The sequence below is a fragment of the Topomyia yanbarensis genome, unplaced genomic scaffold, assembly GCF_030247195.1.
Source record: "Topomyia yanbarensis strain Yona2022 unplaced genomic scaffold, ASM3024719v1 HiC_scaffold_371, whole genome shotgun sequence".
Lineage (NCBI taxonomy): Eukaryota > Metazoa > Arthropoda > Insecta > Diptera > Culicidae > Topomyia > Topomyia yanbarensis.
In genome coordinates, this window is record NW_026683571.1 from 15,080 (window position 1) to 35,170 (window position 20,091).

The window sequence follows — 20,091 nt, forward strand, 5'->3', positions numbered from 1 at the left end:
ATTCGCAATATATTATGTACACTGTTTTGTCCATTTAATGCAGTCTAATCCATGTGTGTTTGCAACTTTACCGCCAAGCGCCCCAAGCCAGGGGTCGAATTATACGTATACGCACCCATTTAGTTTGCATCATTGTGAGTGTGAAAAAGATTCGACTTTTGGGGTTTTCGATTGATTGACACCGGTGTAGTGGAGTGCACTGAAACTGCACCGTTTTTTGCACTTTCTAGCAGAAGTGCAGAAAACTGGGTATGTTTCATTGACACTTCTGCTAGAAAGTGCAAAACCAGTGCACTCCACTACACCGGTGTCAATTAATCGAAAACCCCATTTCATTTTTGTTTAGTTCGCACTAGAGTGTTTGCCATATAACAACAGTGTACGTTTAATTGACTAACTCAATTGATGTTCGGACAACAGGACTGAGTACGTCTAGAGAGAAAACGGTTGTGCGTTTCGATTACAACAAAATATACTAAAAAGTTAAAAAGTAATACTATTAAAATATTCTAAGTAGTGTAGTTCTACGTCAACAGTTACCACATTGGGCTGTCCCTTGTAGTTTTATTTCTAATGTTCCTGACATATAGCTCATGGAAATGTGAATTATTTTTTCAGAGAGGAATGCCGTCGAGTAGTGTTAGACTATTTGATGGGTTATCCGCTGGGACCCAACGTCGAGCACACCATTCAGTTCTACATTAGCCAGCTAGAATACGAAGTACTGTCTGGGCGAGAATCTGCTGTGATGATGTTAAAAACGATGTTCCTTTCATTCCCAGCGGTAATAGCTACATACGACTTATTAAGATTTAACAATAATTTGTTTTCGTTTCCAGGAACTTCTTAATACCAAAGGAAACTTTGTCTTTCTTACATTAGGAATACGTCTGATTAACGAACAGTCCCCTCAATGTCGCGCTCTAGTTGCAGAGGCCTTGGAAACTCTATTGTCTCGGTTGAATAAAAATTATCGTGACGAATTGGTGAATTTGATACTGGTTTTGCTGCAGAACAATAAATTGAACCATCGAGAACTTGGCGCTCAATTCATCAAACGCCTGATAAACGTCGAGAAAAAGACATTTACACGCCGGGTCGATCAAATATTTCCAGCTTTGCTTTCATCCCTCAACGATTTGGGATCGGAAAATGCTGGAAAATTTGTCCGTTTGAAACATATTGTACCACTGGACGAACAAGGTGAAGAGGCACAAGCATTGAAAGACCATTCTTTGTTTCAAACGTTGAATGTTTTACGCCAGATATTTGAGGTATGTCCGGAGGTTCTTACATGTACCAAATATCTTGAAATGGTCGATGAGCTGGCTTATAGTCTTCAATCACTGCTTGCCTATGATCATCAGTGGGTTCGTTTTGGTGCCCTCGAATTACTTGGAGTCATTCTTAGTTGTATCAAACCGCATACTATTTACAGAATTCTAAAAGGCGAAGAAAGTGAAATGAGTCACCGGTTTATGTACAGTAATCCTAGTGCACAAGCGCGTTCTCTCGTTTTGGATATGTGTACTCAATTGATGCCAGGAGAAACGGATGACGCCACTGCCCAACTGATAGCTCAAAATCTTCTCATCATCGGAAACATTCTCAGCGACATCCCGTTAAAGACCGACAATGCAGACAATAACAAAAGCATCGATTTAATTTGGATGCTGCGAAGGGTACGGTATGTCATACAAAGTGAAGTAGCTAAATCACCAAAATCTATTGTCTTGGTAAGAATTAGAAAAAATGTCGATAGTAACATATTTAATATTCTTTATATTTTAGCGAAAAAACATGTTCAATCTAATGGAATCAATCGTCGATTTGCTAAATGATAATGCTTTGCTATGTTTGGCGCCGTCAATTTTGTCACCAGCACTGCGTGAATTAACTGACAAAGATCATGTCAACGAAGACCTGAAACAAATAGTTGAAAGGCTAGGTTGTCAAATTAAAGCTAAAATTGGCAAGGAGCAGTACGATAATATTTGTTTTAATATGCAGTCCAAAATTGAAGAAAAACGTCGACTTCGGCGACGAAATAATGCAATAGAGAAGATAAATAATCCTTCCCTAGCTGCAAAAAGAAAGCTGACGGAAAAAAATCGAAAAAGAGAAGCGAAAAGACGTAAATCCGATGTTCTAAAGCAACAGAACAGCAAGCGAACGTATAGTGGAGAGAAAAAAATAAATAGAAAAACAAGACGTTTAGAAGACTTGTTCCAAAGCTAACTGATTGCATACTACGCCTACTACCACAGATAAAAGAATGTTAAAGACAGAAGATTTTCCGAATAATCCTGTTTGTTTTCTTTATATTATACATTATGACAATCCCATCTCATCGTTTTAAATTACCCAACTACAAATAATAGCACAAACAAGTATGTACAACAAATACGCTGAACTAGTCTTGAAAGAAATTCATCCAATTACCACAAATGTTAACCCTTAAATGCATACTGTTGCCATTTGGCAACATACCGAATTCCGTGATATAAAGCCTTAACAAGAGGTATACATTAGGGTGGGGCATTGTTATATGGAAAAACGTAATCATAACCTAATCAACCGAGCACAGCACTTTTTTGGTTCCATTTGGGGTCCCAAACAACTGTACAAAATTTGGTGTCGATTGGATTTGACCCGGCGTAGCGTATTGCGTTTGAAATTTGTATGGAAATTAGTATGGGAAAACCTACTTTTTTGCATTTTCGATTTTACAGACTACAATTCTTCCTACAGTATAACAACAAGTAGATAAAATTGTAGTCCAGGATATGCTGAACAACTTTGCCGAAGGATGCATGATGCTAGAATGTCTCTACAACAAGTTATAGATGTTCAAAGTTCGATAGATCGAATTAATTGCCAAAAATCATTTTTTTTTGCCAACACTGCGGGTGTACCAATGATATTTCATATAGCATACCAAAATAACATCAAATACTTTAGATTTACCACTTTGGTATGTTTGGATGAATTATTCAAAAGCGTCAGCTTAATTTCATGGGCGTAGGTAGTTTAGAAATAGGGCGTAGTGAGGGGTGTATGGGAGGGGGGGGGGGGGGGTTGTAGGCTTCAACATATAGAAATTCTAACTGAAATAACTGAATAAAATCTTGTCGAGTTGAAATGAATTATTTTAAAACATTTGCACAATGTCCTATGCATAATAGTAACGATGAAACGAAACATACTGTATCCCTATGCATTGACTTTATATCAATGAAAGTAAAGTTGAAGACTGAATCAACTGATGTCGAGTTGATATGTCAGAGGAATGCATTGATTATATTTCAGTTTAATACGCACTATGATTTGATAGGATGCTCTTTTCGATGTTGTTCGATCACCTAAAGTAAAAATTGCTGTTGAACTGGTGCTCTTGTGGATTGTGTAAATGTTGTAAAATAATTCATCTGAACATTCCATCTCGATAAGATTTCAGTTATTTCAGTTCAAATTTCCATATTTAAAAGTCTCCCCCCCTCCCTCACTACGCCCTATTTTTGAACTACCTATGCCCGTGAAATTGAGCTAAGGCTTTTGAATAATTCATCCAAATATACCAATGTGGTAAATTTAAAGTATATTATGTTATTTTGGTATGCTATATGAAATATCATTAGTACACCCGCAGTGTTAGCAAAAAGAATGATTTTTGGCAATAAATTCGATCTATCGAACTTTGAACAGCTATAACTTGTTGTAGACACATTCTAGCACCATGCATCCTTCGGCAAAGTTGTTCAGCATATCCCGGACTACACTTCTAGCTGATTGCTGGTATACTGCAGGAAGAATTGTAGTCTGTAAAATCGAAAATGCAAAAAAGTAGGTTTTCCCATACTCATTTCCATACAAATTTCAAACGCAATGCGCTACGCCGGGTCAAATCCAATCGACACCAAATTTTACAGTTGTTTGGGACCCCAAATGGAACCAAAAAAGTGCTGTGCTGAAAAAACGATCATTTTGCCCCACCCTAGTATACATAGTATTCATCCAGAGAAATGAGTACCAAGGAAAAATGAGTTTCATGCATTTAAGGATTAAATAACTGGCCTTTGCCAGTGAGACACCGATCTTGGTAAATTCGATGTGGCGTAGCCACATTAGGCTTCGCTGTTTATTACAGTACAAAAAAATCGTAGAAAAACACTCTTCATTGAAAGTTTCCAGTTCCAACCGCTCTACACATTTACAATTCTGAAAAGGTACATCGACATTTTGGAGACACCGCTTTTTCGCAACTTCGTGGAACAGTGGCGTAGTCAAAGGGGAAGGGATTGGGGGTCAAAACCCCCCAAACCAAAATAAATTGAATTGATAAAAAAAAATAATTTAATTTAAAAAATATTTAATATGTAATGATAAATAATAATTTTAGAAGTTTATTATCGGATCATTACATTGAGAACTTAATATTTCAAACACCATGGAGAATCGAAAATGAAGAAAATTAAAAAAATGTCATGTTATTTGCTATTTATGATGCATATTTGAGTACTGAATTAAATGGCGTAATACAATTTCGGACTCGTTCTTATGTTATGAACTTTAAAAGAGAAGAAAAGTAAAATTATTGCTCGAAAAAACATTTTTTTACGGTCAATATCACATAGCTTCGAAACCGTCAGCTTTGAAGGTGTAGTATTTTTTGATAAAAAAAATTTTGGTAAATAATCCTACCAGATGGATGCATTAATTCTTCAAACAAATTTAGTTTTCATATCTTTAATAAAGATGTTTTGAATGAAATTTCCAACAACTTTGCTGAAGACACCAAATCTCACTACTCTTTTGAAGAGTTGATTTTCCATGATTATTTCTAAGAGGATATATCACTAAAATGATTATATCAGAAGATGTTTTTATGTTGGGAAACTTTTTGCTAAACTTTCACTTAAATATTTTACTTAGCAATCAGTCTAAGGCCATGTTATCCTTTGCTGTATCAAGAAGGCGTCGTCAGTTTACTCTTTCCATAGCTGTTTGTCACCTGGCAGGACATGAAGACTCCTCAGGTCTTCATCATCTTGGCCAATCTCGTTGTTGCTGTCGGATTAGTTTCTAGAACCATTTTACCGAGTTGTTCACCAATTAGATGACATGCCCAGCCCACCGCAGCCGCCCAAATTTCGCTGAGCGAACAATGAGCGGTTCTCCAAGCAACTGTTGCAATTCGTGGTTCATACGCCGTTTCTACATTCTGTTCTTCATATGCATCCTATCGTAGATCGTTCTCAACACGTTCCATACGAAAACACTAAGAGCGCATTGGCCTCCCGCCAGCATACTCCAGGTTTCGTGACCGTAGAGGACAACCGGTCTATTGAGCGATTTCTAGAAGGTTAACTTCATGTGGTGTCGTACATTCTTCGACCGAAGGGTTTTTCGAAGCCCAAAGTAACAACGTTCACCTGATAGAATACGTTTCCAAATTTCACTGTTGGTGTCATTATTGGCGGTCATTGGTGAGCCTAAATACACGAACTCATCAACGAACACGAACACGGTGGCGTCAAAGAATTTGGGACAACACCGAGCAATGGGGTGCTCGGTAACTAGTTGTAGCAATACCGCTTAATACCCTTTTTATTGATAGGAGATACTACTTACTCCATCCAATCCTTCTGTAAAATCTGTTTCTCCCAGATCTTCGAAACCAGTGGTGTGCTCTAACCAACGCCTCTCTCTCGTGTTTCAGCGGTTCACATTGCAGTTGATCAGTATCCCGACCTTTCTGTGGGCGATTCCAAATCAATATTCACACTTAAAAAAGTGCGAACATTTGTTATGTCGGAGAAGAAATTTTCGTTCATTAGAACGTGGTCGATTTGGTTCTCAGTTTGTTATTCAAGTTATCTCAAGAGTGGCGTTCGTGTCGCTGATGAGGAGCTTCACATTCTGCCGCGGGCTGCAAATGCGCGTAAAATGCATCATTCTTGTTCTCGGATCTCGCTTCGTGAGGACAGTGTGTAAGTAGGGGTTTTGCCCGCTACTCGGGTTCTTATTTGCCCGGCGTACCCTTCTTTTCAGGGCGGCCTAGGTGCTTCTACCAAGATTTTCGGATTTCGTAACACAACAAAAAAAAGTAAACAAACAAAATAAATTATTAAATTTACCGACTTTTATTCCCCGCTACTCTCTCAGCTGCTGCTGCTGCTGCTGGTGATCTGCTACTGCTGGCGGAAAGGCGGGTGGTTTCCTCCGACCGGCCGGGACAACAACGGCCGCGTTCTCCTTTGGTCGTTGGCTGCTCCGGCAGCGGTCGTTGACAATTAGCTAGGGAGGTGAGCTTGGCTCCTTTGTTGGAACCTCCCTAGCGACGTTGGTGACAAATCACCGGATTCACTTGCTCCCCGCAAGGAATCCCGGAAGACACCGCAGTGGTCTTCCCAGGTGGAGTCGTTGTCCTACCTGCTTCCCTCTTCTTGGCTGTTAGCTGTAGAGGAGAGCAAGGCTCGTTCGGATTATCCTCTACAGCGAGAGGGGCGGATGCTCAGGATCTTTAAGGATTAGCCGGGGAAGCGAAAACTCCTTTGCACTTAGCTGTCCCACTTCGTCGATCCAGCACCACTCTACTGAGCACCCGGACCACGGGCCGGCACTTTTCGACAGGACTTTTCACTGTCGCACGCGCACACTAAACTATTCAACAGTGGCGGGAAACTGTCCCGAAAAAAACCACAGCAATTTTCTGGAGGTCTGATTGTAACCGTGGTCCGTCACTTTCTAAAAACTCGATGGCCGCCGAATCCTCTCAAGCAATTTGCCAGTCGTGTCGATCAGACAGATTGGTCTGTCTGTACGCCGATGGGTCGCCTGGCGGCTTCCCGGGCTTCGGCAACATCACCAATTTCTGCCTTTTTCATCTATCGGGGAAGCGGCACTCGTCAAGGCATCTCTGCATAGCTAACCTGAACATGTTCGGGTTCGCTATGATCGCTGCCTTGAGAGCGCTGTTTGCAGCTCCATCCGGCCCTGGAACTTTGTTCATTGCTAGGGATTTAGCCACTGCGAGTAGTTCTTCATTCGTCACCGGAGCCACCATTTCGGCCGTGCCCGCACTGTCTCGTTGTGCAGGTGGCCAGGGGCTTGTGGCTCGAGACGGGAAGAGTACTTCGATAATCGTCGCCAACCGGTCCAGAGACCGTTCTGGGGGTGAAGAGCCCCCTTTGGTCTTGGCCATCACGATCCTGTAGGCGTCACCCCACGGATTCGCGTTGGCACTCTTACACAGGTTGTCGAAACACGCTCTCTTGCTGCTTTTTATGGCCTTGTTAAGGGCCAATTTCGCAGCTCGAAACACTTCACGGCGGTTCTCTCTTGCATCCTCGGTGCGGGCCCTTTGCATCCTACGTCTAGCTCTGAGGCAGGCTGATCGTAGAGCTGCAATCTCGGCACTCCACCAGTATACCGGGCATCTGCCGTTTCTTGGTAGGGTTTTTCTCGGCATAGTGGCGTCGCACGAGCGTGATAGAACAGCTACCAGCGCATCCCTGCTTAGACTGTCGGTGTTGGCCTCCAGTCCCAGGGCCGCGGTGAAAGCTTCGCTGTCGAAGTGATTGGACTTCCACCCGCGTACCTGACAAGGATCCCCCGCCCTCGGATGCTGCACACCATAGTTGATCCTAAAGCGGATTGCTAAATGATCGCTATGGGTGTAGCCTTCGTCTACCCTCCATTCCATGCCTGGAGCCAAACTCGGGCTGGCAAATGTATCGAGTTTCGCAAGCGCCTCCATTAGCGCTTTTTTTTACAATGGAGAAGACCTTTACGTCCTAGCCTAGTACACGTGCTATTGGTAGGGTCCAATAAACCACACGGGGTGCACTGGGGGCGTGTCGGGCTCGAATGGTGACGCTGCCATTAATACCGACTAAACTCCATTGGGCTCCGCCATCATTCCTCCCAGGAACTACCTCTCGGTATTACTTCTGGGGGATGGCTGTACTAAATGTACTCATTCACTCTCACTCACGGCTTCATACGTCCTGTATGAGGCTTACTTGGGTGCTCTCTCAATCGCACTTTGATTCACTCTCAAACACTCCCACATGAGGCTGACTTTTGTGCTCACCTTTTTCGTTCCTTGCGAGGCTGACTTGTGTGCTCACCTTACTCATTCCTTGCTAGGCTTACTTTTGTGCTCGCCCCACCCATACCATGTGAGGCTGACTTGGGTGCTCACCCTATCACCTGATTCACTCTCGATCGTGCCACTCTATTGTACCTCTGTCACTGCCTCTGGCATCCCATGTGGGACATTTTTCTTAGGCCCCACTTCTGACATACCATGCGAGGCTGACTTGTGTGCTCACCATTTTTATTCCTTGCTAGGCTGACTTTTGTGCTAGCCTCTACCATACCATGTGAGGCTGACTTTTGTGCTCATCCTTAACATGCCGTGTGAGACTGACTTGGATGCTCACCCTTTGACTCCTCTGCCACGCCATGAGGTATCGATAGCTAAGTCCCAACATACTACGCTACGACCCTCCCGTCTTGGCATGAGGCAGTCCACTTATACGCCTATACACTCACTCCTCTGTCTTGCTTCGGGGTGGCTGGGTTTACCCCTTACGCGGTTGCCAGTCGCTGCGCCAAACCTGCCTCGGCATGCACAGACCATTCACTCCCTTTTTTGCGTTTGGTCTTATTTGCTCCAGCTAACCAATCACTAGTTAGCCGTGCCCGTCGTCTGTTGCTCGGTTCGCCAGATTACCTGTAGCCTACTGGCAATCTGGATGGTAGCAGCCGAGACTGCGTTCCACTTCTCCACCGATTGACACATCCGCTGAATAAGGGTATCAGGGGTTGTGTCCCAGCCACAGACGTCAAGCATTGCTCTTCTTTCGACGTCGAACTGATGACATACGAACAGTATGTGTTCGGCAGTTTCGTCTACACCTGGGCAGTCCGGGCAGACTGGGACCTCCGCGTGCCCGAACCTGTGAAGGTACTGACGGAAACAGCCATGGCCTGACAGGAATTGTGTCAGGTGGAAGTGAACTTCCCCATGGGGTCTTCCCACCCAGCTCGATATGCTAGGTATCAGCCGGTGGGTCCACCTACCTTTCGAGGAGTTGTCCCACTCACGCTGCCATCTGGCGACCGAGGTCACCCTGGTGCGCTCGCGGGCTCCCCTATTTCCACGTAGCTCGAAGCACTCCTCATCTTCCCGAATGACCAGCCCGACTGGCGTCATGCTCGCTATCACGCAGGATGCATCGTGTGATACCGTGCGGTAGCCAGATATCACTCCGAGGCACATCACGCGGTAGATGCTCTCCAGTTTCTGTAGGTAACCGGTTACCCTCAGTGCTCTTGACCATGACGGGCCGCCGTACCTGAGGATAGATACGGCAACGCCTGCCAGTAACCTACGTCTACTGGCGCACACCTTTGAGCTGTTGGACATCATTCTCGATAGAGCCGCCACAGCAGTCGACGCTCTCTTGCATGTATATTCGACATGGCTGCCGAAGGTCAGCTTGTTGTCTATAGTGACTCCGAGAGACTTCAGACTTCGCTGTGAAGTGATCGCGACTTCTCCCACATGGATAACTGCATGTTGTGCCGACTTGCGGTTGTTGACGATAACTACCTCCGTCCATTAGCGCTTGGCCCCTGCTATTTGTACAGCAGCTGCCCCACTCTACTACCCAAGCGTTATAGTCTCCCGCTATAACCACCGGTTTCCGGCCCACTAGGTCTGATGAGAGCCTGTCGATCATCTGGTTGAACTGTTCTATGGGCCACCTTGGTGGAGCGTAGCAGCTACAATAGAACACACCGTTGATCTAGGCAATCGCAACACCCTTGGCGGAGGAGTGTATTACCTCTTGAACCGGGAACCGTCCCCTTGTACAGATTGCCACCATCCCAGGCCCGTCCAACACCCAGTTGCCGTTGCCGGCAGGGATGTTGTACGGGTCTGATAGGAGGGCGACAGCTGTCCTCGACTCCGAGACCGACTGCTACAGCAGCTGTTGGGCTGCTGCACAATAGTTATGATTTAGCTGTGTAACGTTCACGGCTTCTTCTTATTTGCCTCACCGAAGGGACACGAAGGTCCACCCATAGCATGATTACGGGCTTGCTTCTTAGCGGTGCAGAAAAGGCATTTATGCGTCTTAGTGCAGCCCCGCTCCTTAAGCCCCTCCTCTCCGCAGCGACGACGCACTGAGGCCCGCTCGATTATCACGTCGCATTGCTCCTTGACGGCTGCGACGACATCGTCTGCGGTCGGGAACTCGTCCAGATGCTTGCACTGGAGAGTCATTTCCGCCTCTAACGACCTGACCTGGGCGCCTTCACCCAGAACCTCTTGGGCCAAGGCCTTATACACTGCACTAGATTGTGCGCCTCGCTTCAGCACCAGAAGTATTTCGCCTGTGTTGATGCGTCTCATGCTGCGCACGTCTTGCCCGAGGGCCGAGAGGCTTTCGGCCGCCCTCATCGACTTTAGGACGTCGGTATTTTTGTCCTTGTCTGTTTTTAACCACAAGGCCTCGCTTTTGTCCTTGGACTTCCTCGCGGGCCGCGGTACAACTTCTTCTTGGTAACCAGCGTCCAGGGGTTTACACCCCCCTGCCCCGGTTGCACCGAGTTGCTGGTACTTTCTCTCTGCCCAGCGGGGTCATTCTCGCCCCGGTTTACCTCGACCAAACGGCGTTTGGCCGTGACGGTTACACGCCGTGTGGTGTTGGTTTTTTCACCCTCGCCTGGTGATCTCCCAGGGCGCTTCGCGTTCGACGCCGTCTTGCGCTTGCCCTTGCCTTTGCCCTTCGAGGGGAACTCAGCCAGCGACATGGCTGCTCCATAGAAGGGGAAGGGGAGGGCCCCTGTCTGGGTACCTATGTCGGCCTTCTCTCTTCCCTCCCTCTTGGAGGCCACTGTCTGGGTTCCGGACTTCTCCCGACATTCCTTGCGACACGAACATCCTTCCGGAGCATCAGCAGGCTTTGTTTCAGCTCCTTGCTAATATTTTGTTTCGCGCTAGTAAACTCGATTATTGCATCGAGTTGCTCCACCACTTTGCGCATCACGGATAGTGGCCCGTCCAGTTGGTAGGGCTATTTTCTACCACTGCTGGGGGTCACTTGTGCTGTCGGATACAGCACTCGTCGCACCACTACTCTCCCCACTGGGGGGAGACCTCGTCAAACCACTTCTAGCAAAGGGGTTCGGCACCTCCGTTTTTTGGTTTTGGTTTTTGTATACTTCACTCATATTGATTCCCACGAGTTGCGCGAGAAAGAAAGGTCCGCCACGCCAGAGCTCCGCAGTAACGTGGTAAGGGACGCTTACTGTGGGGGTTGCCTAGGTACCCCACAGGCTCCGTTAACGATCGAGCATCTTTTTCACCCCCTCGATCACTCATCCCTCGGCACGGGTCGCATCACGCCTTGGAATTGGGGTTATGACCTATTTTGCTTTATGTGGTGACCGCGGCCCAGATCATCACAACCATCCTCCTTGACCAGGGCTTTGGACCTGTAGCTCTGGTTCTCAATAGTTCCAGGTGCGTATGCTATTACAGACATGCTACTATTAATATCCATCATTCGCTAGCGGAGTTACCCTGACGGGTTACAAGTGCACGTTGACGGTGTTGTAGTTGTAGAAATGGGCCTTTGCTCCACACATACCCTTTCGCTAACCGTTTGCTACTTGATCACGCTTTGTCGCATCTTGCCAAGCACTACAAAGCTGATTCCCTACTCGTTTGTTATGCCGTCGCTCTAGTAGAATGTAACCGCTCGATGCCCGCTTTTCCACACATTCTGTCCCGCCAAGCAAAGCTCCTACAATGCTACGGCTTTGAAGTTGCGAGTTTTCAGCCCATCGTGTGGAATTCGTTCGAAACCAGGTGTTCCCGGTACGGCAACAAGACGTAAACAACTTCCGTAAACTTGAACCAAATACAAATTAAATACGCCAAGGTCCCATACAAACTGGTCATCAGTTTTTGGCTCACCGAAAACTTGATTTAAAGAACCTAATTCTTCATATCTGCTTGACAGTTGCATGTATTGAAAAATCAATAAAAATGGCAACGCGTTTTGATATATCTCAATCAAAGCATGCAGTTCTATGTTTTTTTTGACAACATAATTTGCTTCTATAGCTTGTATTTTTTTTTATTGTGATCAGATAGATAGAAATTCTGATACGGCGTGATTTTGTTAAGATTTTCGTGCTGCATCGCTTTGGTAACATATCGTTTCTCTAAATGTGAGTTAGAATTTAAATATCATAAGTCGGTGGTCGTATATTTATTCTCAGGTTCACAATATTTTCGCCCCGTTCTCGGTTTAGGTACGATTGGTTAATCGTTTTTTATCAATAAAAAGTGTGCCGAAAAAGTGCTCCTCTTGTGATGCTCCAGACAAGCTAGTTATGACCGAGGGTGACCATAAAACTGGCTATGCCACCATAACTCTCACCCCTTCCGATGAACAGGATTAATCTCGAGCTGCTGATTGCTATCTCAGAATCTTCGTCCTCCAAAACAGTGCCGGATTAGATATTATGAAATTATATAAACAAAACTCTGAAAGACTGGAAGCAATCCGGGTTTACCCTGCAGGATGTTTAGTTCACGCTGTATCTAACCATTGCTGTGATCAATGGCCATGCACCAGAATGTGGTAGTCTGCTTTCGTTATACTGTGAGTACCGAATGATGTGTGGACCAAACTACACGATCGGCATTGCCGCTGGTTCTAGCCTTCGATGCGAAATACAATATTGCGGAGCAACGCTGAAATCGCCATGACCGGGTATGGTTTTTATTTCTGACGAAGCGTTCAAAATTAGATTGATTGACAAAGTTGCGAATGAGGAAGCATTGGCGAAGGCAGTTAGTTTTCTGGACAGGTTCGCGAAAATTTCTCCACATGCAAGATCGTTGACTAAGCAGGCTCTTAAAAGCAAGGACATTATGGAATTGGAGGACAACAGTTCACAGGACGTGGATTTGTTTGTGTATGCTGTAAGCCAACCGAAAGTGCAGCAAGGCCTTGAGTTTTATCCTGAAGCTTTGAAAAAGTCGGGTAAATGTTGCACATTTAGGAGTATTTGTAATATTTTTTGATTATTTTGCAGATATGTAGCAAAAAGTATGTTTATTGCAAATATAAAAAACTAAAGAATGTACAGTAGCGAAGTTTCAGACTTTTGCAATACTGAGCCTTCCCGATAGATCATAAAGAGAGCAATGAGGGGTCCTATCGCGATGCGTACATCGTTACTACCGTGAGCAAAACTTCCGAACGTCACAGTCAGTATTTGCAGGAACGAAAACAGAGCTGACACTTCTTCATTTTCCTCCTCCATTGGATTGTGTCTGCTCTCTTCCGAAACTTCCCTACTAGGAACTTTACTCGAATTCGGAGACAGGGTCGTATTGATTAGTATATGATATGCCTTCCCATATTCTTTCCGGGATGATCCATAAATGACGTAGCATTTTTTGAGTGATTTTTAACACCCCCCTCCCCCATCGTAGAATTTCGTCACAAACCTCTAAATACCCCCCTGGTAATTGCGTAGCTTGACAGTAACTCTGCCCCCCTTGTCCCCGTAATTTTTTTTAAAAACTTCTATTCCCCCTTAAAAAGCTACGTAGCATGACATGACCCCTACCCCCCTATCGTCACACATCATCACAAAATACAAAACTCCCCCATATAATGCTACGACATTTATGGATGATCCCTCCTGAGATCTTTACCGGTACTGTTCAAAACAATATTTGGCGTCGCCAGTGTGTAATCGGCTATCGAAAGAGTATTCCCCCTCTTGGGGCTAGTAGAGATTTCCCCTTCAGGATGGTGTTCGATTGGTCTTTTACTCCGTTGTTTTGCGTAGTTGAATCCGGTGATGTACGAGTTCAGGGCGACGCGTCCAATCCCATTAATCGTTGTCTGATACTCATCGATGTAATTTAGGCTGGTTGTCGTCAGATCGGTGTTATCCAAGCTGAAAGTAGGTTTTCTGCTTTTTTCACAAGTTTGGATTTGGTTTGTTTTTGATTGCATGCGGAGACAGGTCAATCGAACGCTTCTTAATCAATCCGTTGTGCTGGTGCGAAGAGGACAGTGCTACCAGCTCAGTGTTTCGGTAATAGCTGGTAAAGTTTTTCCATTTCCAAACAAGAAAAGTGGACGTTTTATTTGCCGCGGACTTCCGTTTGACGACGAATCGCAATCCGAATCACCGACAGTGAACTCAGTGCGTTTGACTTTGTCTCGATGCAGAATTTTCTTCTTCTGCCAATGAACGACAAAAAGCTGCACGAAACACTAATAACTACCGCCATCCATGTCGGGATGTTATCCATGTAGAGAAGCGTGCACAATGCTGAATACGTTAACTACCAGTGTGGCTTCGTAAAACAGCGGCAATGATAACAGCCTAGCCTTGAGCGGGTTTCTGACATTCAAAATATCATATCGTTGAGCACGGGTGAAATGAACCGCGATCCGACGATCGTTCAGAGTGTGTTCCGCTTGGGTTCCTGCATTCCACGAACGACGAGACTGAAACCGATAGTCGAACCTACGATGCTATGCTATGGAAATCGACAGTTTGAAGAAGGTTGCTACCAGCAGCCACAGGGCGGAACTGGCCAGCGCTGATAGGCAACCCAACATTAACTTAACCTCGGTGCCTTTGTACATTTCGACGTTCATGGATTGGATCTTTAATTTATGGAATTGAATATTCACCATATTCCACCGTTTCATATTCGTATTCCACCGACTCACGTTCGACATAGCTTCTGAATACTGAAATTGTGTACTATAAGGAGAATTTTTTAAAAATCATCTCTATCGAGAAAAGTAGTTAGTAAACCATTTTGCACATAATCACGAAACCACAAATATAGCCATTTTAAAAGAATTCAGAAGCAGATCAGGAAATTCAAGCGAATAACAGCGTGACGAATTAAAAATTTTAAATGTACGTGAATAAAAAAAAGAATAACAGAAATATCACTAGGATACCATAATAAACAGCTTGGCGTTCTGCGTTGCCAGTTCCAATGATAATTCATCAAAGTACACTGTCACATTGACACTGTACCTTTCCAGGTACAGGGTAGCTTAAAACGAGTCCTCGAAAAATCATCAGAGCATTCCGTATTAACATATTTGTATTTGCTTGAACGAACTCAACGCAAAACTCTAATTCAATTCGTTTATTATGAGTTGGTTAAATTTTCCCTGCATTTAAACAAGTATATAATAGGTTCATCATCGTAAATTCATCGACTTTTACATTGTTTACTTACGTTTAGTGTAGATACTAATTTCCGTGACTTCCGGGAAGCGGTCTCGTACAGTACTTTAATCCTATACATATTTTAAGCTTTTATTTAGGTTTAAGTTTTACAAACTTTTGTTTACCTTGTCGTTATCAACTCGATTACCGGCGCTGCTACGATAACATAAAACTAGTTGTGATAATCCTGTGATAAATTCTAGGTTAAATTCATTTCTGTTACTTTTATCGCACATTTTACCTCTAGCCTTTAAATCACTCAGCCGTACTATTAATTATAAGACTTCGACACCGTACTTTTAGCTGATAATCCAATCCGTACTACTATACATAAAAAACCGTCAAACAAACCAAAACCGTACTTCTAGCTAGTAGTTTCAATTTAATTTCACTTTTATAACTATCAAATCCAATCAAATCTTCCAACCTTTCTTCTATGTCAACCTACCTTTCTTCTTCGATGCTATCCTTTTCGTGCGTTTACCACCGACTTGTCAGTTACCCATGTCCCGCTTGAACATGCGGCGGCTGATCTCGTTGAGCGCAAATTGATAACGGAGGCGCGTTCGCATGTTGCGTAACACTCCCCCCCCCCCCCCCCAGTACACAGGATCATGGTTCCTGCGTAATCTCTATTGCGCCGACTTCCAGCACCGTCAGCTTGACCGCTGGCCGTTCGTATATGTTGAACGCTGTCCTCACCGTAGCGCTGCGAACTTGGCCGTCCTTCAGTTTCACATCCACGACACGTCCTTTGGGCCACGAGTTCCTTGGAAGATCTGGATCAACGATCACCACAACATCCCCAATCTGGATAGGATTGACTGGAAAATGCCATTTCGTTCGGCGGTTTATCGACGGCAGGTACTCCTGTAGCCACCGCTTCCAGAAAAGGTTGGCGTGAGCTTGTGATGTTCTCCATGTATTTGACAGCATAGCGGGCCTGTTATCGTATGAAAACAGTGGTTTTGAACCACTGGATGAGCCTAACAGAAAGTGGTTGGGCGTAAGGGCTTCACTTTCTTCGTCTTCTATTGGTACATAAGTGAGGGGGCGCGAATTTATGGTATTCTCTATTTCCAGTAGAGTGTTCCGTAGGACTTCGTCTGTCGGTAATCTAGGAAGCTTCATATTGTTCAGGATTTTCTTCACAGATTGCACCAATCTCTCCCAGCTTCCACCCATGTGCGGACTACTCGGTGGCAAGAACGACCACTTAGTGTTTGCAGTCACGAACTCCTTCATGATCTCCTCTTGATTCAAAGAGCGTACTGCTTCGTTCAGCTCTCGATTGGCACCAACAAAATTTGTACCCCGATCGCTAAATAGCTCTAACGGCGTTCCACGCCTCGCAATGAAGTTCCTCAGTACCATGATACAGGAACTGGAATTGAGCGTATGGGCTATTTCTATGTGTACGGCGCGTACCACCAAGCATGTGATTAGTACACCCCACCTCTTCTCAACACGTCTGCCAACGACCACCTGCATCGGACCGAAATAATCGATCCCAGAATACGAGAATGGCCGGGAATATTCTCCTAGTCTCGCTGACGGGAGATCTGCCATAACGGGCGGTTGCTGACGAGCTCTAGCATTCTTGCAGGCCTGGCAGTCTTGTCGAATCTTGTAGCAGACACTTCGCATCTTCGGGATTCGATATTTCTGACGTAATTCGTTGACGACTGTCTCATGGTGCAGATGATGATAGCCTCGTGGTAGAAACGGACGACAAGTGTGGTTAATGGGTGCTTCTTCGGCAGCAAAATGGTATGGGCGGCCGACGGTTGGATGAATTTACAACCAGCAGATCTTCCAAGCATGCGCAGAACTCCTTTTTCGTCGAGAAATGGCGATAGCTTGTAGATCGAGCTATTTTTGGGAATGGGATCAGCTTTCACTCCGGCAACATTCTTGAAACCCGATAACAATGCAATTTCCTTACTGTATTCGTCCAGCTGTGCTTGCTTGTAAAGACAGTGTTCAGCATCTAATAACTCTTCCTGACTGAGGATTCCGGTCGTAGGAGTACGATACTGTAGCTTCGCCTGAGTGTTCCTCGAGAACCGGAGCATATACGCAACTACTCTGATGAGTTTTCGCCAGTTGTAGTATTTGGCGAAAATTATGATGGGGACACGGACTGCGTGGACGTTTACCGACACATTCATTTTGGTTGTCGTTGTTTCAGGATTGGCCGGCTGGGCTGGCCACGCACGTCGCGGTTGCCATAAAAACATGGGTCCTCTAAACCACCGGCTCGATGGTGAAAGGACAGGAATCCGTTGCCACTTCGTCCCGTCATCGGCTATATTCAGTTTCGTCGGAATCCAGAACCACTCGGATAGGTCAGTGTGTTCTAAAATTTCTCCAACCCGTGCACCAACAAACTTGCTGTACTTCCTGTGATCTGAGCGCAACCAACAAAGGACATCTCTTGAATCAGTCCAGAAAAACCGTTTCTGTACTGGAATACTGGAATAGCGATCGAAGAAACCGCTTTCGCCAGACGCATTCGAATGACTGCCGCTTGGAGTTCTAATCGAGGAATCGAAACATACTTCAGGGGTGCGACACGAGTTTTTGCAGCAACAAAGGCACATTCTATCGAGTCACCTTCTTCGTAGCGAAAGTATGCGACCGCTGCGTACCCGTTTTCGCTAGCATCAACAAAAACATGCAGCTGAATTACAGATGACGACGTTGTTATCGTTCGATAGCATCGCGGAACGGAAGCTTTCTCCTTGTTCAACACGCTGAGCCACGTTCTCCACTTCGAAAGTTGTTGACCGGCTATCGGTTCATCCCAACCAATGTTAGAGCGCCAAATATCCTGAAGAAGGACTTTGAGGAACATTAGCATGTTTGCCAGAAGTCCGAGCGGGTCGTATACCGACATGAGGATTCGTAGTACTTCACGCTTCGTAGGGGCTTCCTCTCCGGAAAGCAACTGTTGCCTGCATCGTTTCGGGATTTTAAAAGTAAGTGTATCGCTGATGGTATCACACCACATACCCAGTACTTTCTCGGTTGCCAGCTCGCTAGACTTATTCAAATCCTTCTGGAAAAAGATGCATTCACCCATGGCATCTACTACCTTTTTAGAGTTGGACAGCCATCCTCGGATCTCGAAGCCACCTTCAGCATGTATGGACCTTACATCCTGCGCGAGTTTTACCGCCTCTCCTTCTGATTCCACGTTACAGAGCATATCGTCAACGTACGTGCCCTTACAGATCGCCTCAACAGTTTCCGGAAACTGGTGCTTAAACCGTCCTGCGTTTAGATTTTTCACGTACTGTGCACTGCTTGGCGAACAACTCGCACCGAACGTCATCACTTGCATGACGTAAGTCGTCGAGTTATTCCCTGGATTTCCATCATTCCAGAGAAACCTTTTGCAATGCTGGTCTTCACTGTTGATCCGAACTTGGTGAAACATCTCGCGAATATCCCCTGAAACTGCTACACGATATTCGCGGAACCGTTGTAAGACGTCCGGAAGTGGCGTAACTTGGTCAGGCCCTTTCAGCAGGAACGAATTCAACGAAACGCGTCCGACCTTGGCTGCAGCATCCCACACAATTCTAAGCTTCCCAGGTTTGTTAGGATTGACAACATGAAAGATCGGCAGATACCACGAGCGTTCCATGCGCATAACTTCTTCCTGTGTCGAAAGCTTACGAATATATCCCTTCGCCTTGTAGTCCAGAATTTTCTCGTGAAGACATTTCGCCAATTCAGGCTCGCGAGCCAGGCGCTTATCAAGACATTGCTGGCGCTTCAAAGCCATCCCGAGCAAACGTAAAGCCCATATTACCCCCATACTCATGGGGCTGGACATGAGTGTTTGAAATGGGTTCAACCTATGAAAACACCATCACCATGGTCCGGTAGATCCCATATAAAAAACATACGTTGGTTTATGTATGGGTTATTGAGACCATTTTATGGTGCTTTGATGGTTGTGAAAATTGGCACGGACCATATGCCTGAACTTTTCAAGGGTGCTGAGTGGTGTTTGAACCCATGAGTATTTGCTCGGGATACTTTTACTGTCCGGTAGCCGAACATTGTCGTACCGCCACAAGTGACCGGTTTCGTATCCTTTATCCAGTCTCCTCGTGCCCGATTGCAGCAACATCATCGCTCGTTTGTCTTCTTTCGACAACAGCGACTTCCCAGCAGGTTGTACTCCGAGGCTATCCAGAGCGAAATAGCTTTTAACGGTCGAGTGCAACGCCTAGCACTGGCAACCATAGATCAGCCAACCTAGTCGTGTCAAAACAGCAGTGGGCTGATTTGCGCTTCCTTCTCTTGAGTCAAGCGGATACTCTAACCTAGTGTTATCGACACCCAACAGAATACGAGGTTTGACTCCAGTGTACGACTCAATAGGTAGTCCAGCTAGGTGTTTGTAGTGTTTTACCAGGTCCGAAGGCACTATGGATTGCGAGGGAAGATCTAAAGCTCGTACTGTATGCACCTTCGGTAGATGAAAACGTTGAGTTGGAGTTTGCGCTCCGGTGATATCTATCGAACATTTCACCGAGTCATCTTCGTATCTACCTTGTCCGCCGGTCCAAGTGATACACAAGGGTGACTTCTCACCGTTAAGGTTTAGCTCTTCCCACAAGCTATGTTCCATCAGCGTAGAGGTCGACCCAGCATCGAGGAAGGCATATGTGTTAATCGACTTCTCTCTTCCATGCACCGTAACTCGGATGTATTTTAGCATAACTCCGCCGAGCGAACAGTGATGAGTGTTACAGGAAACGTTTT

At 45.3% G+C, this 20,091-nt stretch overlaps 2 protein-coding genes and 2 pseudogenes across 2 annotated transcripts; 2 read left to right on the forward strand and 2 right to left on the reverse strand.

Annotated features, from left to right (window-relative positions):
- The first annotated feature begins 360 nt into the window (after positions 1–360).
- LOC131695339 (small subunit processome component 20 homolog) lies at positions 361–2,304 on the forward strand. The gene is made up of 4 exons (XM_058983802.1): positions 361–490; positions 619–784; positions 840–1,736; positions 1,792–2,304. The coding sequence occupies exons 2-4, from the start codon at positions 653–655 to the stop codon at positions 2,236–2,238; spliced, it is 1,476 nt and encodes a 491-aa protein (XP_058839785.1). The 5' UTR covers positions 361–490; positions 619–652; the 3' UTR covers positions 2,239–2,304.
- Positions 2,305–5,560: 3,256 nt separating this feature from the next.
- On the forward strand, positions 5,561–13,322 carry LOC131695338 (enoyl-CoA delta isomerase 1, mitochondrial-like; annotated as a pseudogene).
- A 405-nt stretch (positions 13,323–13,727) lies between these two features.
- On the reverse strand, positions 13,728–14,771 carry LOC131695340 (sodium-dependent phosphate transporter 2-like; annotated as a pseudogene).
- A 2,897-nt stretch (positions 14,772–17,668) lies between these two features.
- Positions 17,669–19,102, reverse strand: LOC131695341 (uncharacterized). Its single transcript, XM_058983803.1, has one exon. The coding sequence runs from the start codon at positions 19,100–19,102 to the stop codon at positions 17,669–17,671; it is 1,434 nt and encodes a 477-aa protein (XP_058839786.1).
- Between the last annotated feature and the right edge of the window lie 989 nt (positions 19,103–20,091).